Below are 26,294 nucleotides of genomic sequence, written 5' to 3'. Positions count from 1 at the left end.
AGACCTCTATCTTTGCTCAGAGAAGAGAGTGATCCAACGCACCCAGCTCCAGTACCTGTATAGTACACTGTACTAGTAAGTGGTGTATGTTCAGGATCGACCAGTCCCCAGTCAGCCAGTCTTCCCCTTCTAACTAACTTCCTTTCTCCCGCTTCCTTCATAAATGGCATATTGCTTTCCACGGGCAAGTATTTATATCAAGATTGGCAGATTCCCCTTTCACCGTGATATTGGTAAACTTGTCATTAAGTTCCACGTCAGGCACAACGCGTCACGCTGCCTGCTTATGCCCAATGAAAACACGAATTTATTGTACCCCCATGGCGCAATAACTTCTTTTGGCTTTGTAAAGCGATCACACATGGTTTCATTAATACAGAGTGTATGCATCGCCGTCGGTCGGTACGGTATTCCCGCGAAAGGGATTTCCCCAAGCCCAAGCTGCGTAATATTCGTAGTCTAAACTTTCACACCGTCTTTACCAAAACCTTACTGCTACACACAGCGTGCGCATGTAGAATAGTGAGTGTGTGAGTATGGCGATTTGTGTACGTATATAGTGTACGAAGTCACTCGACAGAGAAAGCTGAGAGAGGGGAAAAAAAAAAATCGCCATGTCTCGTGTATAAAACCGCTAACAATTTGTCGCTTATCATCATCCAATACAATCTATGGAAGGATATAAATGTTACTTTGAATTGCATTACATTGAATCTATGAAAAATAATAATAATAACAATAAAATGCATAATGTACTAGTAAAAAAGAGGCTCATACTGACAGCTGTAAACTGAGACTAAAAGTTTGGATCAAAGAGTGTATAGGCGCACGCTGTGCTTTGGATAGCCGTACCCAATTGCGTAAGCACCCTGACTTTTGGGTTTTTACAGAATTGTCAAGGTCACACAAACATACACATACAGAAGACAGAAAAAAAAAAAACATACAAGAAATCATCTGAAATATAAGTCCCTACCAAGCCACTGATTATAATCACTCTAGTATCAACCACATACACAGTTTAAGATAAAGATTGTTGAACATCCCAATCCTGTATCAAACCACAAAATCTTCAACACCATGTTTCCATTGTGATTTATATAAAAACAAACAAACAAGCATTCAATTCATTGTGCTGAGCTTAAGAATCCAACATGGTAAATAAGATTATTACTTACTCTCCAAAAATAGCTACCTGGCTAGACGTACAATCATTTCAACGTTTATGAGCATTGGTGGGGGGGGGGGGGATGGGTGGTGGGTAGCTCGATGGGGCATGACAAATACAAAAAAGTGAGCATTATACCTATCACAACATTTGCTCCTGCCACAACTGCTCCTGTCTTAGTTTCCCCAAGGACTTGGTTAGGGTTAATTGTGATAGGGCTTTAGGTTTAGTTTGATGCGAGGATTAGATTAGGTTTATGTGTGTAGATAGGTTTATGTCTGGCCTTGCGTTCAGATATTCATGAGAGCAATAAGCTAGTTCGGAGTTAGCTCATGGGCGCATTGGTATACGAATGACCTTTCTCTTTTCTCAGTCGGTTAGGGGCACTTCACTCGTTTTAGAGCAACATAATGCATAAGCTTTACATAACAATTTATGGGATTCACAATCCTGTTCAAACAAACAATACGAGTTGCGTAGACCAGGTGAGCAGAACGACCCGTCAATTTACACTTGGGAAAGCATCCATTCATTATTTTGCACTGAATGTATTGACAATCTCTTTCTATTGATATTGCCAAATACCACTTTTGCTGTCAGGTGGATGTGCTGGCAAGCAGCATTTATAAGTATCTCATGAATAATCATTACATTACAGATGCTTATCCCAGTGAATTTAAAAACCATTATGCCTGTTGGTCCGAATGACCTTGTTTCTGCTCATGCGCAAAGTGGAACTACGAACTGGCTTATTGCCACTGGAGCATGTCATGGAACCCTATCATTCATAACTTTCTGTATAAGAGGAATCACAGAAAGACAATTGATATCGCATAACTGGATTTTGATTGTTTTGTTAGACTTAATGAGGGGTATACCTTTACAAGATATGAAGTCACAAAAAATACAGCAGTTGTAGGCATCCATCGTGACGTGGAGGTATTGGGGGGAGGGAGCAGAGAAGTCGACTATACTGTACCAGGGAGGTCACCTCCCTGACTATACCGACAGTTGTAGAGGAATGAGGAAATGGTGTAATTATATCACTTCCTCATTCACTCTGAACTTTTAGTGAACTCAAACAGGTTCAACTGTCCTTTATCAGTCATTCATTGGAAGCCCCCCCCCCCCACCCGATCCCACATCCAACACCCTGTTCCTATACCTCTTAGACGAACTGAACTTCTATACTATAACCTTCTAACAGGCAGTCTACAACACACACATACACAAAGGAGCACACATGCAGTTTCAACCATACACACCAATAAAGCACAACACGCCTTACATGCATTCATGTGTTGCCATAGCAACACACCATTTCATCTACAGGAAAGAACAAGGACCATTGAGTGTGTTACAATACATGTATCCCAGAGTTTATTGAGCTCATCGCCTTGGAGGACAGGGTATGTTTTACACACGTACAAACTTCACTTCCCAGTATAGTTTTGGATTGAAATTGTGTTTTTGAGGATAGCATGCAAGCGACATTGTGTTCAAGTAGCAAACTGTTGTTATTCTTCTACATATGTGTATGTATTTACACATATTTTGTCATGTGGAATAGCAAGCATAAACAAAAACAAAGACAAAAACAAAACACTGTGGCAAGCTACATATTAGAGCAAACTGGAAAATTCTGAATAACAATGCTGTAAGTGCATACGTCAAAATGTAAAGACCTGAATATGGGTAAATGGAAGTATAAAATAAGAATAAATGTATATGTTTGAAGTGATTTTTGTCAATTTTTTTTTGCATCATGATGCCTGCATATTATAATATATTTTCTGAAGGAAGACAAAATTTTGAACCACTTCAAAAGTGACTTCTAAAACTTATACTTGGGCTATTAAAACAAATAAACATAATTTTGCACATGTACAAACATAAACATCATTATACTGTGTAAATTAAATGTCACCTGTGCGATGCGGATGAATTGACTTGTCATTTCCATCAATCACTTCACAATAATACACAAGCATAAATTGATTTAAGATTCTGATGTGAACAAAATAAATCTATTACAATATTTCTTCAGTCAGTACATATATTCAGATGACTAATGTAATAAAGTTTACCATATACAGCTTACTAAAAAATTAAATTCTCATAATTCAGACGAAAGCATGTAGGTACTGTACACTTTGTCATATATCAAATAAAATCATAGTTTTCCGGTAAAAAGAAAACGATTTATCGACAAGAATAACAGTGTAGATTCCACTCAATTTGTGCAAAAATAGATAGTGATCTAGAGCTTATGACTCACACTGTGCTTGGTATGGAAACACTTAAAAAAAAAAAAAATTTGGATTGTCCAATGCAAGAGCTGCACAGAACGTTTTGTTTCAAATCAAGTCTCAAATCACAATAATACTAAACAAGATTTAAAGATTACTGCTCTTTTTTTACGAAGTGTGACTGGTGGTTTTGGGGGGCAACAAATATCTGTACATTTGAATGGAAAGGAGGAGATTAGGAGAGATGAAGGGGTAAGGAAGGGTGTAGGGTACAGGCAAAGGGGAGGGATGAGGAAGGGTGTAGGGTACGGGCAAAGGGGAGGGATGAGGAAGGGTGTAGGGTACGGGCAAAGGGGAGGGATGAGGAAGGGTGTAGGGTACGGGCAAAGGGGAGGGAAAAGAGGGTGAAAGAGTACAAGAGGAGAGGTGAGGGGGAAGGAGGGGGCAGTGAGGGAGGGGAGGGAAATCAATTTCATCACTCCCTACAGTTTGATGTCTGCTTTGTGCACTTTCTTCTGTAACAACAAGCAGTGGCGGGTCCAGAGGGGGCGCACCGCGCATGTGCCCCCTCTTTATTTGTTGTTAAAACAAAAGAAATAAAAAGAAAAACATGAGGTAAAACCCAGAAGTAGCACCAGAAATATTGTTTGCGCCCCCCTTTACGGAATTCCTGGAACCGCCCCTGACAAGTGCAACTTAGCACAAATTGCGTGAGTGAATAGTGGGGATAGGGTAATCTGAAGGTTTGAGTTCTGTTCGGGACACAATAGCAGATTACTTATGTCTCATAAGCTCAGACTAACAAGAGTGTCATTTTATCCACAGTGGTGCTACAAATACCCGTAATCCTCATAATCGTCTAGCTCAGCAATGTATTTTGCCCCCAAAGAAAGACAACCTAGTCTATCTAAACATCAACATGCCAGATGTCTTGTGAGGCATATGTTGCAAATGGCAGTATTTCAGTAACACTCTATGGTATGAAAATATTGTCACATTTTGTGTATTCTAATTTGCATACTCTTTCACTTTGGCAGACATAGGCACAATGTAAATTTTAAAAAAAAGTCAGTAAAATCATTACCAGAGTGCAAATAATATAAGTTTGACAAAGGGTACACATCACACTAGGACAGGGCGTCCCTTATTTGAATCTCTACAACCCGTCATTCACATGAAAATAGAATTGCATTGTTGCTGCAGTGGTATTTTGGCTCTTTCTTAACTCCTAAATACAGCACATGCCATATGAAAATGTACAAATAATAATGCATTTTGATGTACATTTCTCAAATTTGTGAAATTCACAAGAGAGAAAAATGTAGAACACATAATATATGAAACAAAGTACAAAACAATCATTTTCTTGGAATTGTCAAAACTTACAACACATACATGCTGCATGTTCTGAAGGACTCTATTTCACAGGACCTGCTCTTTTTTTCCTCCCTATTTTGAATGACTATTATATGGATACATGTTGGCACTTCATTGTTAAGTGTATTCACATTGCCAATACAGAATTTCACAAGATGGAGTAAATGGTAATATACCTGGTCTAAGTAGTTTGGTCATTTGTACTTATGTGTGCTTATGAGGGTCTTGATTTTAAACCAACTTCACCTCTGTGCACTGTACACCACAAATGTCCCCTAGTTGTATAGTATTGCAACAGAAAACCTATTTCTACATCCAGTCAATTTTTGATTGAATTGAAGTTGATTATTAAACCTAAATAAGACAATTGCGCATTAAGCACATTAGTAATCATAACTCATTAACAGGTCCCCATAGATTATTTGTGAGAGTTGATAGATTAGAGAAAATAGCTCATGAAAATTCAATTTCATGGTTTTTAAAGGTACATTATATCAATATGTATGATGTAAAAGAAAGTATGATAAAATAACACTTAATTTGAGTTGCTGACAGAAATGTCATGTTCCAAATAAGGAAAATTCACATACTTAGTCTTTGTCTCCTCACTCCCCCAATATCGCTAGAATTATGATTGTAATTCACTGCATTATTTTATCAACTTTCCATTTATATCATAATTCCTTTAAGAAACCAAAATCATACTTAAAGCATTCCCATCATTTGAATTTAGATTTAGGTCTTATGTTACATGTAATTTTCCCTTCATTAATTAATACTAAAAAGGTAAGTATTGAGACCTGGCATATCCATTGTTATCATATCAGTTTAGCGGGTGGGGGGAGGATATTGTCTTGCTAACAACTCATACCAGTATTGAATATTCCATGGTACTACTGTCTTGCACTATCACTTACACACTTGTTTAGGGAGATAAAAATGTAATTTTGCACACACTATACTATTTGCGAAATATGTTTTAATTTTTATGCAGTGCAGGTCATTGATCACTACTCATTATTCCAAGGCATCAACATTTTTTGAGCATAGCTAATACGCCTTAGGTTCCAAATTTTTGACACAGTATGATCCTCGTCAACACAACAGAACACAAACATTGTATCTTTCTATAACACTTTTTTGACAGATTCCCTTACGGCACAGTTGATATTCAATCATATTGTCCATATCAACATGCTTATACAGTACACTTTGCTGAAGATACTTGGTGCACTTGACAGCAGCTCAAAACCTCCCTTGCTCTTAACTCTTTATGTGCCATGGTAGAAACCCCCTGAGTGCCACATTATTCTGAGACACCAAGGTAGTCATACTTTGAGAAAACATTTTCCTTTTCAAATCTATGTACTAACTTTTAAAAATTCATGTTGAGCTGGTCATGTATAGTGCACAGAGTTGTAGAGAAAATGCCAAGCTTTGCTTTAATGTAAATTGCCTGTCAAATCTATGATTTATTTTCTTTGAAATGACCAGTAGCTACATTTCAGTAAAGGCCTGACTTTTGCACACAAAACAGTGGCAGTAACTTAAGAATTTACACACAAAAACAGCAGGGAACACCAACTGATAGCCAATTACCACATAAAATGCAAGCTAAATATGAGAGGAACGGAATCACAAGAAATGCTGTCATTGTTCTGTGGCATTTGGCGATTTATCCACCGGTTTTGGCAGGTTTGTGCGTTTGAGCAGAATATGCGAAGTTGGCACGCCGTCGACTAAGTCGGATGTGCAAATGTGGCACATAAAGAGTTAAACAAAACAGATTGTGCGTTCATTTGGAATGACTCATTCTCTGACAAATTACGAGCAGAAAGACATGTATATTGATTCAATTATTGCAGAGTACAGTATAAAAAATGACATCTTCACAAATAAAACTGGTGAGGTCATTTGGTTCTGAAACATCACAGAACATTTCAGTAATGACTACACTGTGTGAGCATGGGTGAGATCCAACCAAATCACGATTTTTTTTTTTTCAGAAGCAACTGGACATTGCATAAAATCATATGAAATATCTTCTGAACAAGAAAAAACAAACAAACAATGGTTATATCTATACTGTAGCATGTTCTCATTGTGGCATATATGTTTCTTAGCCAGAGTCGATGTATTTTTAATGTATTGATTATGTATTATACTAATGTACCTGTATACAACGTACGAATATGCATATTCTATTGTTGTGTAATAATGTGGTAGGGGCGCTGCGCTATTTGAGGCGCCCTGCTCTGTTTGGTGCAGGCGCGTTGTTTGAGTGCGTCACGCTCTTTTTGCAGTATTGTTTTCTGGTTGCCACAACATGGTGCTCTCCCGATGCATTGGTGTGGAGACATTTTGAGAGAGATTTTTCAACATACAGTCAGAGACCAGAAAGATAACGATTGCCTGATTATCACTCTCAAAGAGAACTGTAGAATTATATTCGACTGTTTGCTGAACTTCTCCTTCTACATCCTCGGTTTCCGACTTCATCGCTACCAGGACATCTCCTTCAACATTCTCATCGACGACATCGTAGTTTATTGCACCATCTCCCTGAACTGTTGAAATACATCTCCTGACTGTTCGTATATTATCTTAATAGCAAAACAACAAGTACATTGACCTAATTTAACTGCCTTAGTTTTGTTATAATATAGATCTACGTACTTCGTGTAAAGTTCAAAGTAATTATATTTCTTTTTGCGTAGATCTAATTTGACTAGTGTATTGCAAAGTTGTCTATAACCCAAGAGAGTGTATTAGATTTATTTCTGATTCCAATATAAATATCAAACTCTCAACTTTTTGGCACTGAACTCAAAACAAATATCTCTAGTATCTACTTCTCGATAATTCACTGAAGAGTTTAATAGTTAGCTGTTAAAGTAGATTCTATAATAAAAGTACATAATTGACCATTCAATTAATTTCCTTTTGTTTATATTTGTCTTTGAGTTGTCTCAATTGATCACTTTTATAAAGTAAGTTTTTTGGAGGTGATATGCAAGAATATATTTTGTCAATATATAGGTAGTTCAAATCCTCCACATTGGTGACCCCGAGGTTATCATAAACTTTGTGGAGTGACAGACATTGTAATAATAGATCTGATATTAGATCATTTTTCATCTATTCTACCTTTATCACCACTCAGATCGTGTCTGGCAGGGGAGTAAATGTAGCGTCATCGCTACTGTATTTGTATCCAATCCTTTGTATTTTTTGCCCTTGATCATGTACCGTTAGATTTCACTAAAGTTTCCCCCAGCCTCAGACAGTGATAGTGGAAATTTCCATGTCAGCTTGCTGACCTAGTTTGCTGACCGATCATACCGGTGTATTTTTAATATTCATGTTGAAGTTATAATCCAATGACAGTTACTGTTTATGCGTAAAGTTTCTTAGTATCATTTTGCATATTCCCCTTTGACCAATGGCGACCCGAGGTTCGCTCATCAACACGCGCATGTTTGGAACATTAGTTCGCGACCTTTTCGTCGGCACGTCATCAAATCACTCGCACCTCGATCTTGCTTGAGTCTACACCATCATCACTACGCTCCTGCATCAACTTTCATCGAGCACGAGCTCTCAAACTTCATTCACCGCGATTGATTAATGTCTTCACATGCATTTTTGCACTCGCCAGCCTGCTAGTTGAGGTGGTTCTATCAGCAGTAGAAAACTCCGCTTATCAGAGTTCCGGTCCAGGGACATTTCAGTTTTGGTTCTGCTGTCGCTGGTCATGGACATTTTTCCCTTCGTCTCCGTTTGGTGATTTTACGAACTTCGAGATATTCATCTTCTTCACTCAACACATCTCCTTTAGAAGGGAACTCGGTGCGCTTGACATATCACGCGTTCAGATATGCAACTGAGAAGCGTCAGCCCATCCGATGCAGATAAGTTGGCGGAAACCGAGTGTCGAAGGAACGAGAAACCAGTTGTCATTGCGGCTAAGTCTGAAAACACTAAGTTCCGTAAGAAGGTGAGAGCCACGTGGTCTGCTGATGGCATCACCAGGGAGATAACCACCCAATATGATTGCACAGCCATCCCGCTCTGCGCCCTCTACAGAGGTGTGACATCGAGGAAGTCAGTCTAGTCAGTTGATCAACTATTTTCTGACATCAACGCAGACCTGGTAAGTCATAGGGACACCCTGGTCATATCGAACGATGCCAGCTCTTGGTCAGACAACGGCCCACTTGACCTATGATCTAGGCATCATGATTATGTCTTACAGACTACCACAGCACCCACACCACAGATCACTTCAGCACCAGTCCTTGCATACCCACTACTTCAAGAAACCCTTCATCCTTCAGACGGATGCTTCACTTGATGGATTTGGAGCAATTCTCGTCCAAGAACAGGAAGACAAGGAGAGGGTAATCGCATATGCAAGTAGGAGTCTTCAACAAGGTGAACAGCGCTACCCTGCTCATAAACTGGAATTGAAGGCATTGCACTGGGCTACTACTGTGAAATTCTGGGACCATGTTTATTGCCAACATGTCATTGCTGTGACAGACAATAACCCAATGAAGTATGTTCTGAAGTGATGATGATGATGATCCACAGCATTTGTATGGCGCCACATATCTGTTATAGAAACATTCAAAGGCGCAGAAGTCTGCCAAGCTCGATGCTCATGGTCAACGATGGGTCAACGACCTTGCTCAGTGTGGCCTGGAGATTGTATATCGCCCTGGGAAAACGAATGACAAAGCAGACAGTCTTTCGAGGATCCAACGCTATGAGGTACAACGCCTGCTGGATCAAGCATCAAGAGAAGAATCCAAAGCAAAGGTTAACACTATCCAAGCCACTAGTTATGATGACTTATCTTCCATGCTGTCTGGAACTGACCCAAGCCTTTCCAACTCGGGACCAGATGGCACTAACCGTGGCAAGGACCCTCTTCAGGAAGTACATAGTACACTACGGAATCCCAGAGAGGATTCACTCGGATCAAGGAAAGTGCTTCGAGGCAGATATAATCAAAGAGCTGTGCGAACTCCTTGGGATGGAAAAGTCAAGAACGACACCATACCATCCACAAGGAAATGGTATGACAGAGCGCTTCAACAGAACACTCCTGAACGTGCTAGGGACTCTTCAGCCTTCCATGAAGATCAACTGGGCAGAACATGTGGAAACACTCACCCATGCATACAATTGCACGAAGCACGCCTCAACAGGGTTTTCGCTGTTTTTCCTCATGTTCATAAGAGAACCCAGGATTCCACTTGACGGAAAGCTTCACAGAGAGACAAAGGAGGAAGACAGAGAGGGATACTGCGAGTATGTGGCACAACTGCAAAAATCTCTCGAGGAGGCACATCACCAAGCTAATACAAATGCACAGGAGGCTCGAGCAAGGCAGCAGGCACACCACGACCAGAGAGTGTGGCCAGCAAAATTTTCTGCTGGGGACATTGCGCTCGTGTCAAGCAAAGGTCATCGAGGACATCACAAGATAGCAGACAGATGGGAAGCGACTCCATACGTTATTGTTCAGGAGATCGCAGACTCTCCTGTATATGTTGTTAAGCAACAAGACACAGAAAAGGAGCGCACCCTCCATCAGGACATGCTAATCCACTGTACCTTCAGTCTCAGTTAACAAGAAGACGACGTCAATGACTTCGCCAATGAAACAAACGACGCGGATGACGAAACAAGTTCACTCTCTTCTGACGAAGATAATCTTGCTCCTCTCCAATCCTCATAATCCCGGTCAATCTGTGTGGATACATTAGTATATGCTTTATTTAATGTAGTTATCTTCACCATTATTGATTATATCTATATTGCCAGGGATGGCAACCTTTTAAAGCGCTGGTGAGTGCTAGGAGAAAAGATTATAATCATAACCATGTATACATGTATTCTATGCTGCTATAATATTTTTGGTGTATTATATTCTTTGTTCATCATTGATATTGTTATGCATAATTACCACGGATTCCTGGACATGTGTATGTGTGTCAATTCATTTATATATGTTTTCTTTTCCTTTCTATATTTATACATTCTCTGTTATGTAATTAGTACATGATATTACTCATATTTATTTGAACTCCCTCTTCTTTATCAGATTCGTTGTTCATATGTATTCCATGTTTGCCTTTTGTTTTTTCTTTTACTGAGTCATCTATGTCAAGGCTATTCCTGAATTAATGAATCATTATGTATCATGTGCGTTTTTGCGCATTCTTACAGTTACGTAACTGTGTTGCTCGGGTGACAAGGAGTCTTGTAAACGCGTTACAGGTGGCTACTTTGTATTTCGCTATGCTTTCGTATATTTTATTCCTTTCTTTTGCTCTTTTTGCTCTCTTTTCTTTTACGTCCCTTTCCTTCCTTTCATAGTTTTCGTTTCTAGGTTGTTTAAGAAGACCAACACTTTCATATATACAGGGACCTATACATTACAAGCTTTGCTTTTTAGTAGGTCCCCACATTTCATGTTTGTTAAATTGTCTTCTCTTGTATTTTTTTTTTTTACGACGCTATGTTCAATCTTATGTTCAATCGATCGTATCATGTTTGATGTTTTGAAATGTGGAACAATAAAATCAAATCAAATCAAAATTGCCAGGAACCGTAATCATTCATTTGGGAGTGAGTGTCACAGAACAAATTCGTTGTATAGATAATATTCATGTTATTTGTGCTTGTTAAATATCAATATTTTGTTTACTTTTTTTAATTATACAATTAATATTGTTATATGTTATATTGCCGGGACGGCAATTATTTTTAGGTGGGGTGTGTGTGGGAGGATAGGATTGTCCTCTCCATCAGCACCATTCAATGAGCACACGGCGCATGCCCCCGCGGTTATCATGGCTGCCTGGCCAAAGGCGCATGTTGTTTAGCAGCATGGTAACCGCGCACCTTATTGGCATCATAGCATGAAATTGTTGTTTGCATATATAATTTATTTTATTGATGTATTGACTTGTAAAGTCTCTGGAAGCTCAATTCAAAGCACTCCCGCTTGTGGTAACGGATTTTGTTTTACAACACGACGATCGGTCTCTTTTACAGGTAAGCGCATAAACAGCTGTTTTGCCAATAATAATTATTAAATACGTATTTCACAAATATCTTGTTTGTTTGCTTTGACAATATTTACATTGCAAATTAGCGGGATTGTCTTATCATCAACAGACCTCTATTTAATCTTTGGTTGGTGAAAAATATTAGTACACATTTAGAATATCTTCTTATTAATGTTAGCGATATCCAGTATGTTATATGCTCCGTACCGCGGTATTTGTTTATGATTTATGAGTTATTATGAAAATATCATTACGAGAGCTGGTTGTAATTTGTAAACATTCGAACATATTCGTTTTATTTGAGGATTGTTTGGTCAGTCTATATGAGTTTCATAGTGGAACTTAACTTCTTTTACTGTGTAGGTGACGCATATTATCTAAGTGATAACGGATCCGCTGATGAGGCACCGTGGACGGTTTAATTTGCTCATATAGGAGGTAAATATATTCTATGCATATTTTGAATTGTAAGAGGCATATTATGAGATATTTATGTATTCTTATTTATCAATGTATGAGCTTGTATCATATAATCATTATTATTATTTTAAATATCTTTCTGTTCTTGTTTTATACTTTAATTTCTGTTAATAAATCCAAAATTTACATCGTAAGATTACTATTGTATCTTGGCGAGCTGTTATGAAATATGTAATTTATTTCATTTTTTCTTATTACATATTTACAGATGTCATCTTGTCATGCACATGTTTATGCAGCACAACTACATCTGGTGTGATGTCACTACTGAACAACCACGTCCGTACATCCCTCGACAACATAGATGGGCAGTCTTTGAATCAATCCATGGACTATCGCATCCAGGCATCAATGCCACACAGAAGCTCATTGCCACGCGAAATGTCTGGCCTTGGATGAACAAAGACGTCCGCACATGGTGTCAACTCAGTGTCAACGAGCAAAGGTTCACAGGCATACCAGAGCACCTCTTGGCACTTTTGCTACACCTGATGCACGTTTTGCCCACATCCATATCGATCTAGTTGGACCCTTGCCTCCTTCACAAGGCTTCACATACCTACTGACGGTAGTAGATTGGTTCACCCGTTGGCCAGAAGCATTTCCCCACAAGGACATCTCTGCAGAAACAGTCGCCAAGGTCCTCATAGGACAATGGATCTCCCGTTTTGGAATGCCTTCATCCATTACCCATGACCACGGACAAGAATTCGAATCTGTGTTATTCAAGGCATTGTCCGACCTGTTAGGTAGTACCTCAGTACGTACTACTGCGTATCATCTGCAGTCCAGTGGACTTGCTGAACGACTGCACAGGCAGCTCAAAGCCTCTCTCAAGGCTCAGCCTGAACCTCATTCTCCTGAGCATACGTGCCACAGTTAAGGAGGATGTTGGATCAATGCCAGCTAAGCTGGTCTACGGAACCACGTTCAGGCTACCCAGACAAATGGTCGATTCAAGATTAACAAAAGAACCCCAGGACCCCACAGGCTATGTACATAAGCTTAGGCACCACATGACCACACTGTCGCCGTCTGACACATGCCGTCAAACTACCAAGCCATTTTTTGTCTTGAAAGCCTTGGAAGAATGTACATATGTATTTGTTCATCAAGACCATGTACAAAGAGCCTTCCAACCACCCTATACCGGTCCCTTCCAGGTCAAGCATCTCACTTCCAAATACTTCGTCATTGATCAACTCGGTAGAAGAGCTACTGTGAGTATTGACCACGTCAAACCGGCATTCATAGAGGATCCTTCGGGATCACAAGAAAATTCCCAACAGAAGCCTAGGGAGGCTGCTAAGGTCTCTGCTTCTCCTGCATCAACCTTTACGTCAAAAATAAAAACTCCCACTCCTCCCCATCCCACATCTCCAGCTCGGGTGACTCGTTCTGGCCGACATGTACATTTCCCATAGCGCTTTGTTTCTTTTGCGTGATAATTCCTTATTATTTCAGATTTGGGCACATGCTCCTATTTGTAATATCTTAATTCGTCATTTCTGGCTTTTCAGCAAGTCATGACTAGGAGTGGGCTAATGTAGCATGTTCTCATTGTGGCATATGTTTCTTAGACACAGTCGATGTATTTTTGATGCATTGATTATGTATTATACTAATGTACCTGTATATAACATATGAATATGCACATTCTATTGTTGTGTAATTATGTGGTAGGAGTGCTGCGCTATTTGAGGCGCGCTGCTCTGTTTGGTGCAGGCGCGTTGTCTGAGCGCATCGCAATCTTTTTGCAGCATTGTTTTCTGGTTGCCACGACGTGATGTTCTCCCGACGCATTGGTGTGGAGACATTTTGAGAGAGATTTTTCAACATATAGTCAGAGACCTGTACCGGCCGCACAGAAACGTTGTTAGTGGGAGGTTTGTTAGCGCTATCAAGTCACTAACAAATCAGCCACTAACAGCATGAGCACCATGACCGCACAGAAAGCGCTGTTAGAGTGCTGTTAGACATGTGCGCTGTTACGGCACTGTTAGTGAATTTAGCCTTAGAGTTAGGCAAAATCTGCGCTGAGTCACAGTGGTAAACATGTTATCGCGCACTCGTTGCAAGAGTACACGCACTTGTAACAAAGGTTCGCGCACTTAGTACAAGAAGCCTCGACAAGTGGCAATCACTAAAAAAATGTGTCAAGGAAAAAGTCGCCCAGAATAGAGCCAATGAGTGCAGAGAAAAGAACGGGGGAAAACGGGAGGAGGGGAAAATACAGCAGTCGATGATCCTGATGTACTCGATTCCTTGAATGATGATGAAAAAGAAATACTCTCAGTCATACCCCCAGAACAAATAATAGGTAGGACCCTAAGTTTTATTACATTTCCAAATGATGTCCCTATCTACAGTGCTTCACAGAAGTTCCTATAATAAGGCGGACCGGGCCTAACTGATATTATCTTTTCAATAAAAAATTTACCAGCTAGAGATTGATTGAAAGAGCTTAACATGATTTTAGATATTTTTCACCATATCAGAAAGTTGACATGTTTGACACTGCATGAAATGTATATTTGTAAAATAACATCATTTCTATGATGACATAGATTATTTGCAAAATTATGTCACAATCAATTCTGAAATTGTGTGTAGTTTTGTACCTTTCACTCCAAAATAAACCACTTTTTAAACAATGTGACACAGCAAAGCAATTCGAACAACGTGCACTGCGCCGTACACTGTCACTCTGTGAAATGTAACACTTTCTAACCAAACAATTGCAAAGAAATGATCCCTATCGAAACCGAGAAACTAAATGTCATGAAAGAAACTTTGGAAGTCAAGCAAAATCTACGTCTCCTGCAACCCGCCACATTCTCAATTATTTGTAGTTCTCGGGTCAATTTCGGGCGAAGTAGGTTTACTTGGGAGACAACAACAGCGCATGCACTCAGCGTGCACGCAAGAAGCACTAACAGTGCCACTATCGGTGCCCCTGGCACTGTTAGTGAGTTGATAAAACAGCACCACTGTCGTTAGCTTCTGTGCGGCCTCGCGCTGTTAGGCTAACAACGCTGTTAGTGAATTTGACTAACAGCACGTTTCTGTGAAGCCAAATCGGCGCTATCAGTGCTGTTAGTGCGCTGTTAGCGCTAACAACGTTTCTGTGAGGCCGCCCCTGAGAGATAATGATTGCCTGATTATCACTCTCGAAGAGAACTGTGGAAATATATTTGACTGTTTGCTGAACTTCTCCTTCCGCATCCTCGGTTTCCAACTTCATCGCTATCAGGACATCCCCCTCAACATCCTCATCAACAACATCATAGTTTATTGCACCATCTCCCTGAACTGTTGAAATACATCTCCTGACTGTTCGTATATTATCTTAATGGCACAGCAACATGTATCTCTAATTTAGACCTAATTTAACTGCCTTATTTTTGTTATAATATAGATCTATGTACTTTGTGTACAGTTCAAAGTAATTATATTTCTTTTTGTGTAGATCTAATTGGACTAGTGTATCGCAAAGTTGTCTATAACCCAAGAGAGTGTATTAGATTTATTTCTGATTCCAATATAAATATCAAACTCTCAACTTTTTGGCACTGAACTCAAAACAAATATCTCTAGTGTCTACTTCTCGATAAGTAATTCATCGAAGAGTTTAATAGTTAGCTGTTAAAGTAGATTCTATAATAAAAGTACATAATTGATTTTTCAATTAATTTCGTTTATATTTGTCTTTGTGTTGTCTAAAATGATCACTTTTATAAAGTATTTTTTTTGGAGGTGATACGCAAGAATATATTTTGTCAATATATGGGTAGTTCAAATCCTCCACACTGGTGAACCTGAGGTGATCAGAAACTTTGTGGAGTGACAGACATTGTAATAATAGATCTGATATTAGATCATTTTTCATCTATTCTACCTTTATCACCACTCAGATGTAAATTACAACTTCGTGTCTGGCAGGGGAGTAAATGTAGCGTCATTGCTACTGTATTTGTATCCAATCCTTTGTATTTTTTGCCCTTGTTCATGTACCGTTAGATTTCACTAAAGTTTCCCCCAGCCTCAGACAGTGATAGTGGAAATTTCCATGTCAGCTTGCTGACCTAGTTAGCTGATCTTTCATTCCGGTTCAGACCAGTTCACGGTCAGGTCTAGATTGCATAGATAGGTGCATTTCTAATATTCATGTTGAAGTTATAATCCAATGACAGTTATTGTTTATGCATAAAGTTTCTTAGTATCAATTTGCATATTCCCCTTTGACCAATGGCGACCCGAGGTTCGCACATCAACACGCGCATGTTTGGAACATCAGTTCGCGATCTTTTCATCGGCACGTCATCAAATCACTCGCACTTCGATCTTGCTTGAGTCTACACCATCATCACTATGCTCCTGCATCAACTTTCATCGAGCACGAGCTCTCAAACTTCGTTCACCGCGGTTGAGTCATGTCTTCACATGCATTTTTGCACTCGCCAGCCTGTTAGCCGAGGTGGTTCTATCGGCAGCAGAAAACTCCGCTTATCAGAGTTCCGGTCCAGGGACATTTCAGTTTTGGCTCTGCTGTCGCTTGTCATGGACATTTTTCCCTTCATCTGCGTTCGGCGATTTTACTAACTTCAAGATATTAATCTTCTTCACTCAACACATCTCCTGTAGAAGGGAACTCGGTGTGCTTAGCATATCAAACGTTCAGATATGCGACTGAGAAGCTCAGAACCTCGTCTATGACCCCAGAGGTTAAAGTTGCCCACAGAGATATTGAACACAGCTGTCACATTGCTGGGAACTTTGACTGCGGCCCTTCGTACGCAGGCAGGAACCTTGGTGTCACTGCTTTCTACAGGGTTGGTCCATTCTTCTTCCTCCACTACAAAAGTGAGACACTAGTTCTGGACCACTTATCCATTGCACAGTTGCTCGAATGTGCAGTCTTCTGGGATAATGCATCAATATACTATAAGAACTGGAGAGTGGCATCTGGAACAATAGTGGTGTCAGAGAAGATGTTCTCTGCCTTCAAGCAAGCTGTGAGGTGGATGGTTAGCCAGCTTAGAGCATTCTCTTCACGGGACAAGCCTTCGGTCCCACGACTCATGAAGATTGGTCTTCACCGGTTTCAAAACAACTTTCATGAGCAAAATGCTAAGTACGACACAGGTTCAGCTGCCGGGGACGATGCTCTAATAGGAAGGATGGGAGAATGCCTGATGGAAGCGACTGGTGTGACTGCCTCTCTGGACGAGGCATCCCCCTTCGCACAGCGCATGACCTAGCACACCTTACCATGGCCTACCTGCTCCTGATTGCGACCTGAGTGAACCGTTTACTCAATCTCAGGCCAAGCTAACCAACCGAACTCTTATGATCCACGTACTGCTGAGGCACTACTGAACAATGGAGGGCATTTCATCACAGCTGTAAAGTATGTCTACAAAGTGAGGATACAGACACACAGCCAGATTACAAATTATTTCAGATTTCTCACATCTATGATGTCATACACACGTTTGCCTTGTGTGTACATTAGACCAACTTCTTTCATTCCTTCCTTGTTCCTTTCTCTATTCATTTGATCGATTATTGACAAACTAGTCAAGTTTCAATGCAAATATGCATTACAAATTTCACAACCTGGCTTTCAGCCACAATTTGCTCTATCACCACATGCACCATTGGCATATCAATCCATGCCATAGTCCCACATATATATCAATTATAACTGCCTTGGACATAGTCATCCTCAGCGTAGGAAGGGTATCAAAAGTAGAACCTCATTATTATGAGGTTGGATATGATGAAATACCTGATATTCCAAGGTAATTTTGTAGGCCCCATTCCTTTTATATTCTTTTGTTTTTATCCCTGGTGTAACAAGTTTCATGATATAGCATAACATAACATATAACAGAGGTCCCAGCTACTTGTTATAAGGAGGCTCCCCTGTACTAGTTTATGAATATGATTGTGCTAAATTTTATAATTTTCATCTGCTGAACTTGGGCATCTGCAAGTCAGCTGGTGAAAAAAAAAATGAACCTGTGCATTTTCCAGTCATGAACATATTCTTAAAGTTACAGATGTGATGACAAGAGTTAATGAAATCCTCATTTCCTGAATATCTAAAAGCTTACTGGATTCACTGTGCTAATCATGACTACTTTCCTTGATAAAAGTTGTATCTTAAAAACCTAGTTCTGATTCTGTTACAGCTTATAGAAAAATCACATTTGTACATACACATGTACATGTATATATATTGATTCAGTATAAGTTTCTTTGCATCTATATACTACTTATTTGCTTCATGTTTGGCATCAAATGGACTATACTCAGTACACAGCACAAATACAAGTTAATGAAATATATGTATCGTTTTAAAAAAATACAGAAAAAGACCATTGTACTGCTTCTGTGTATCAAGTAACATATGGGTATTTCAGAGAGTTCAGGCTAAAGGTCAACTTTGGTAGGAATGTCGTCCATGGCATAGTACTGATGCGAGATGGTGGTCTCGTGAACCTTGACCACTCGTAGACCTGATGGTTGCTCACCGAGTGGACAGCCCATAGCTGAGGTAACAACCTCCTCCATGCCTTTGTAGACCCCGCCCGCATTCCGGTGATAGTGACCACAGAAAATTGCATTCACACCTGGAAAGTATTGCAATGGAGCAGAGATAGGGAAGTGGACGAAGAAAACCAAGTGTCCGGTGTAGTGCATCTTCATGTCTTTGTTTCGGTATTATGGAACATTCTCAGTACCATCCACAAAGATAAGAAACAATAATTTGCTCTTTTGAATAAGCATTTCTATTAAAAGCACAATTATTTTCTATGTTTTATCACACCCTGGTACTAGTAATGCCACTATGGGACAGAGGCATAAAATGCACCGCTACACATCACAGCTATTTTCCCCAATATACTATGCAGTATTAGCACATGCACAATATCGTACGAAGCTTTGAAAACCCTTCAAACTGACAATTTGGGAACTGAAATGAACCAAATCAAGACTGCAAACACTTATTTTATACTTTCATTCAGCTATTTCATCTCTCATTCATCTCTCAAATGACTGACTTCAGAATGCGGGACAAAGGCAAGTGGCTTTTTATCATTTATGGCTTTAAGATGGCAAAACTATGAGAAAGTAAACGATTGATTTCATGAAAATGTCCATTGCAATGTGTCTTAGATAACAAATTCTTATCATTCAAGGATGGATCACCATAGAGCCATAAATACTGGAATATTCATGACAATATAATCATTCTACAGTCTGTTCTAAAGCTTTTGTTAGTTTTCACTGGTGACAATAGCTTATTTTTCCTCAATTTCATCTGGTAATTGGGGGCTTCTTCTTTCTGAACATTTCTACCACATTTGGTGCTAAGTTGTTTCAGAGCTTATCAAACATAACCTAGGGTTATTTCAACTCACCCGCAGCAATAAACTTATCCAGCATGGGTATCCTGATGTCTTTATCAATGTTGAAGTAATCATTCTCCTCATCGGCAGTCTTTAAAAACCAGGGTATGTGCTGAAACAAGACTAGTTGCTTGCAGCCTGAGGACTTAGCATCTAAGGACATTGGTGCAGATAAGAAAACAAATCATTGTCAAATATTTCTTATTCTATAAAAACAGGACAAAAGAGACATCAAATAAAAATCAACCGTAATGTGTGTGATACAATAAGACTGCAACAAAGAGAGACAGGTCCAAAAAATATGGCATTAATCTTAAGTTTATTTGCAACTTATGACCAATTTTACATTCACACTTTTCTGCACTGTTGAAAAAAAAAAAAAAAAAAAAGTTATTAGATGTACCTTTACAAAATTACATGTATCAATGTTGGCGCTGTTTGACCATCATCAAACTGTGAGAAAGAGAACACCTCTAAAGTATCAACTTTGAGAACAATCAATTCTGACATGACTGAAAATTACATTTGAGCCTCCAAAAAGAACTAGACAAAGAATCATATTAAATTTTTTCAGGACTACAAACGTAAAATACTATCAACAACAAAGTCTCATAATTAGCCCATGGAAGTGACAGGGCTAATGTCTACTAATATCACAAGACAAAATAAGGATCAGAAGGCAGAATTAAATACTAATGGAAACTTTTTGATGTAATAAAACCTAATCTGATACCTACCAAACACATTAAATTGTTGTGTTCTCTTTCATCTGAAGATATCTCAGCTATGTTTTGCAGAATATTTCAATGAAAGGTAAAAACCCGAATGGGTATAAAATGGGTTTATATGCATATCTTGGGCATATACTAATACACATATGTTTAATATGAATGATTCTGTATTGAGTGGAATGACAGAACTATCTATTCTGGTACACTCAAATGTACTTGCAGAGTTCAGGTAAATGATCACTGATGCAAAGTGATGTAGTTACCTTCCAATTCCGCATCCAGCCATGCATCTTGCGCTTTCTTGAGATCCTCCACTTGGCTCGCATCTTCATACAGCTGGGAATTCAACACCAGAAATCGGATACCACCAGCCCAGAATCCAAAATAGTCATCCCCAAACCTGAATGGGTATAGATAAGAGAAGAGAGAGTGTGTTACAGCTCTATCTGGTTATTTGCTCCTGTGACAATTGCCCCGGTCTTCATTTCTCCAAGGACTTAGGGTTAGGGTTGGGGTTGTGATAGGGTTTTAGGTTTAGTTTGATGTGAGAATTAGGATTAGGTTCAGGGTTTATTTGTGGGTAGAATCAATGTTCGGTTTTGTGTGCAGATATTTCATTGGAGCAACTGTCGCAGGAGCAAATGTAATGGAACCGTGTTATATATTTCTAATGTCTAAAACCACAAGACTATCAAATCTTACACAGATGTTTCCAGGAAAATTTCCTTTAGTGTTATGCAGTCTTTCTAGAATGGAATTACTGGAAGTGAAGAACTGAGTAACAGTAATAAATGACCAAAGAGAAGGAAAGAAGTACTGAAGGAATGATGAAATGAGTTCAAGTTTTCATACAGGATTAACATCAAAATAAAAAGTTTTGTATTTAATTTACTGCTTAAACGAAAAATATAGTTTTGGACAAAACTTTAAAAATATACATATAGTAAGTCTAGGTAAGTAAAAGACTAAAGTTTACCTTACTCTTCTGCAAAATTAAGGTTTATTTCTATAATTTACACTAGAAAGCACTTGGAGAGTGAGAGACCTTCACCAAGCAGCTCATTTCCACTCATACATGCATGCTGAAAATTGCATGATTTTGCAGTGATTAAAGAAGCCTTGTGTTTACCTCATTAGCTTCCTGTTGTGTGGCGCCTCAAGCAGAGCACGCGCTTTGTTACGCATATCATGCAAACCTCAAATGCGCGCAGCTTGAACTCCCAAGTTCATAGACCCTATTTGCAAAAGATAAATAATTCTTCAGAAATTCACAAAAACTCCTAAATCACTACCAAAATTAAATCATCTGTTCCTTGAGTCATTATCAACTTTTCCTGTACGTTTCATCCAAATTCATTCACAAATTTTTGATTTATTTTGCAAACAGACAGACAAGCAAACCAATGGTGACAAAAACATAATTTCCTTGGTGGAGGTAATAACTAAAAGGAACTTTTTTCACCCATTTGATACCCCTGTCATGACACGGAGTTGCTGTTTGTTTGTTTTTGTCATTGTCGCTGTTGTTGTTCTGGTTGACTGTTGCTTTCTTTTCTTCACTGACACATGGGAAGGGATGCACAAACATATCATGTGGCTTACATGTGTAACAGCATGTCTGGAAATAAAACCCAGAATATTGCCTTTGTGAGTAAGACATGTTGTTCACTGAGTAACACCATCTTCTTCCACTAAACTGATTAGGGGAAACTTGTTCCTTTTCCCCTTTTCATAAGGGAAAAAAGTTATATTCATTATTCTTTTAGCAGGTTTTCTGGCAATTTGGGCATATCTCTGACAATGCAAGAGGAGCACAGTAATCCTAATACCTTCTGATTTTTCCTTACCCAAACCTTTTACTTGGTTTTCTTCTGGACACATGGGAAGGGGTGCTGAAACATAAAATGCAACTTATGGGGGTGGGTAACCACTTACTTTTAACCCCCTCCTAGCCAGCAGCCCCTAACCTTTACCCCTCACCTTTCATTGAAGTGTTGAATTGATGCACGGGTTGGAGTGTTCCCTATATCATGGTTGCCACACACACAGACTAGGGGAATACTGGGGTCCACTTTGGAAAATTCCTCCCTGAAATCCACCTCCTGCTTTTCTCGGCCTGTCTCCTCTAGAGTAGAAGGAAACAAGCACAATATTAATTCATACTGATTTTATTCATACTCGCCCATATATCTCACTCCTGCATTACATACAACAATGTGATATAATCCCAGGATAGCATTGAAATAGGAATTGCACTGGTAAATGCATAAAGTCCACTCGGAATGTGTTTATATGCTTATTGGGTACTTTCCAAAAACAATATTAGTAACATTCACTCTGTACAACCTCTTCAAAAAAACATCATTAAAAACATCTGTTGCAACATTTGATGACACAGACAGACTTTCATCCATTTAAAAGTACAGTCATTCAAAGCAATATCATTTCACTACATCAACTATTACAACTTGCAAAAGTTAGTTCATACAATCAAAAGCTATCATGCCACATGAATAGTATTTTGGGCACTGTTCAAGATGTCTTTCATGCATAATGCATTTACTATTGCCTTGTTAACACAACAAATGAAAATCAATGCTTTACTGCAAAAACATGATTTAAATATCAGTCCATGCATAGATAGTAATAATGTCTCTTGTGCATTTTGGTTGAAATTTTAGATAACTGTGTATGTTTTACTTCTGATCAGCAGAAAATTGTAGTGTTATTTTAGTTACCAGGCATGGCATGTACCAAGTCTCCACACAAGACAAAGAATTTGGGTTTTGGCTCCATGGTATTGATGGCTGCCACAGCTTTTCTGGTGAGCTCGATCTCCGTCGCCCAGCCGATGGGGCTCTTCTCGGCCATGTCGTCTATCATACCGTACTGAGGGTCTGCCCCCTGGATGAAGCAGAATGGTCCTGTCCATTCCTTCTCATTATCTGTGGTATGAAAGAGAACAGCACTCACACACATACATACATACGGTGTACACTCAAACTACAGGAAGGACTTCCAATTATGTCCACTCCCCCCCCCCCCCCCCCCACACACACACTAATTTTGCTACTAAGATACCACTCTACACTACCCTACCCTTGTTAAAGGGTGTGTACAGTTCTGGTAGAGGTGAGGATTTAGCTTTTAACATTTTGCGAGATATTCAGAAACCACTCTATGAGATGACAAAGAGCATGCAATTCTAAGGGGTATCAAAAGTTTATTTGATGAAAATCGGTTTTGAAATGGCTGAGATATCCAAAAACAAGGTGAAACAAAGAGATCCTAATAAAAGGCGTGGCCTGTTGCCTTTTATTATTATTACTTTTTTTGGATATCTCAGCCATTTGAAAACCAATTTTCATCAAATAAACGTTGAATCCTTTTTAAAATTGCATGCTCTTTCATATTTCATAAGAGGTTTCTCATTATCTCACTTAGGAATGTTCAAAACATGAATCCCCACCTCAACCAGTACTGTAGAGTCCCTTTAAGCTCACCACACATGGATGTGGATGCAGCACACAATCACATGCATAAGTATTTGGAAAGTGGTGGGGACAGCATGATTTCATGATTATGCAAAAGTATGAAACTTGTAGACAAAATGACATGTGATTCATTGGTACATATTAAAGAAAAGAAAATGGAAGAGTGTTGGTCATCAACTCTGGAAAAAGGTGAATAATATACATACATAATCACGAGTAAGCAGCTGGCTGTGGCATTTTGATTTTGAAATGTTAATTGTAACATAGCTCATAACCCTATACCGGTATATATTTTCCAAAAAAAAAAAAAAGAAATACATAACAGGAGCCCTGAGCTGGGCCTAAAAGTTAAAAAAACTAGATCCAAATAGTACTTAAAAGTCATTACACAGAGCAGAGTTTAGTGAATCTGTGGTAGACATGTAAACTGATGGTGACACTTTTGTCAGAGCAGGCCCTATACAGGTAATAGTGATACCGATAGTAAATACAGATTTTCTTTCTTGTACATCTCAGCCATATCAATATCATTTTGAAACATGATTCTGTCACATTTTTAGATATGTTCGTTTCTCTTCTTGAAGGGAAAAAATCCAGTTCCTCACCTCCTAATCCCTCATACTGCCGGTTTTTTGCTTTAATCTTGAACCCAGCCATGGAAGACAGTAAACAGGCCTGGTGTTGGGCTAGGTTGGCTCTTGTTGGCAAACTTGCAAGAGAAACAGCTACGTCAGTACGTGGTCGTGGATATTGTAGTTTTTCACATTCACGTATTTCACAGTTTGTCCCAGACGTATCCGCCCCACTACAGTTCTAAGCATCGGTAATTGTCAGTTACCGTAGGCGTAGGACTTTAACAGGAGAAAGTTCGGAAAAAATAGTTTAGTTAAAAGTGAATACTAGTATAAACAGGAGCCGAAAAGGGTCATCAACTCCCAGGAAGAAATTACTCAGAGGACGCGCTCGCGCCCGAGCTCCAGCAGCGGACAGGAGGGTGTATCGGCTCCGAGGACGCCGGAGGGCCCCGAGGGAGCGAGAGCGGGGTATCGGTGGGCCGACAAAGTGTACGACGTGTGGTGCGCTTGGGGAACGAAGGTTTCCAACTAAAAACCGGGGCGGGTTTACGGATGCTCAGTCGACAGTCTCAATGTGTTCTAAGTGCCACAAGAGAAATCTGTACCGGTGATGATATCATACCAATGCTTGATAAATGAATCGACAGATTCGTCCAAATCGGCTCGGGAACAGTTCAAGGCCTCACTTTGATCACCACCGCGTACCTGTGCTGTGGTTCCAACAAATCTTTTTGCTTGTGTGACGTGCTTATCCAAAACGTTCCACATGATTGGCCACCGGTAGAGAAAGGTGGGAGGTATTGCTTCCGGCCCGCTTCGCTCAGGGTATAACTTTTTGAACATTACAAGTAGCGCCTGACAGCATAGACCTACTTTCTTGTTATATTACAAATATAATACACTTTAATTCCTCACCTATGGATAAATGCTGAACCAGCCCGAACGCCACAACAACATGAATAGACCTAACTGGTCAGCAACCACGCAGAGCACTGGAAAACATTGTTGTTATTGTTGCTGTTGTTGTTGTTGTTGTTGTTGTTGTCGTTGTTGTTGTTGTTGTTGTTGTTGTTGTTGCTGTTGTTGTTGCTGCTGCTGCTGCTGCTGCTGCTGTTGTTGTTTGTTGTTGTTTTATCCATGTTTCCTATAGAAGTTCTCAAGGCAAGGCTGTTTTATATTCCACATACGAATGAAAGAAATGAGGCGATGAAAGGAAGGTTTTTACATTTTGAGATTTGCATTTATCTTATAAAAAATCGTGGACACTAGTTAAAGAAATAGTACAAGTATTGGCCTAACTGCTTCACGAGGTGGCTTTATTTTTCAATAACGAAATAGCCTTTCAAACATAGCATGAAGAGGACAATATCTTTCCGTTTGTTAACATTCTTCTAGAAACAACAGAATCTAGACCGTTAGTAATAACTTGATTCTGTTATAGCACGCAAAACATTGGCCATGGATCATTGACAACCTGTTTTATACAATGGTTGTGCAAAGTTGATGCTAGAAACAACTTTCAAACCTCAACGAAGAGTGGGTCGTATATCAAGGCCTATACACCGTTAATTTTATAGGACCATATGTATACATGCCTATATCTGTTAACACTTTTACGTCAAATAGAGTCTAATCGGAACCAAAAATATATCATTTATATAGGGGGCCTATAGAAATGATGATTGTATAAGTTTATTTGTATTTTATTATGAAATCGCAT

At 39.3% G+C, this 26,294-nt stretch overlaps 1 protein-coding gene across 1 annotated transcript; it reads right to left on the bottom strand.

Moving 5' to 3' along the window:
• Nucleotides 1-18,794: 18,794 nt before the first annotated feature.
• On the bottom strand, nt 18,795-24,768 carry LOC140231004 (serine/threonine-protein phosphatase CPPED1-like). The gene is made up of 6 exons (XM_072311158.1): nt 24,605-24,768; nt 23,244-23,450; nt 22,486-22,630; nt 20,769-20,905; nt 19,787-19,927; nt 18,795-18,994 (listed from the first exon to the last, which is right to left on the bottom strand). The coding sequence occupies exons 1-6, from the start codon at nt 24,654-24,656 to the stop codon at nt 18,795-18,797; spliced, it is 882 nt and encodes a 293-aa protein (XP_072167259.1). The 5' UTR covers nt 24,657-24,768.
• Between the last annotated feature and the right edge of the window lie 1,526 nt (nt 24,769-26,294).

This window comes from Diadema setosum, chromosome 1 (genome assembly GCF_964275005.1).
Source record: "Diadema setosum chromosome 1, eeDiaSeto1, whole genome shotgun sequence".
NCBI lineage: Eukaryota > Metazoa > Echinodermata > Echinoidea > Diadematoida > Diadematidae > Diadema > Diadema setosum.
This window is presented reverse-complemented; position numbering and strand designations above follow the sequence as displayed.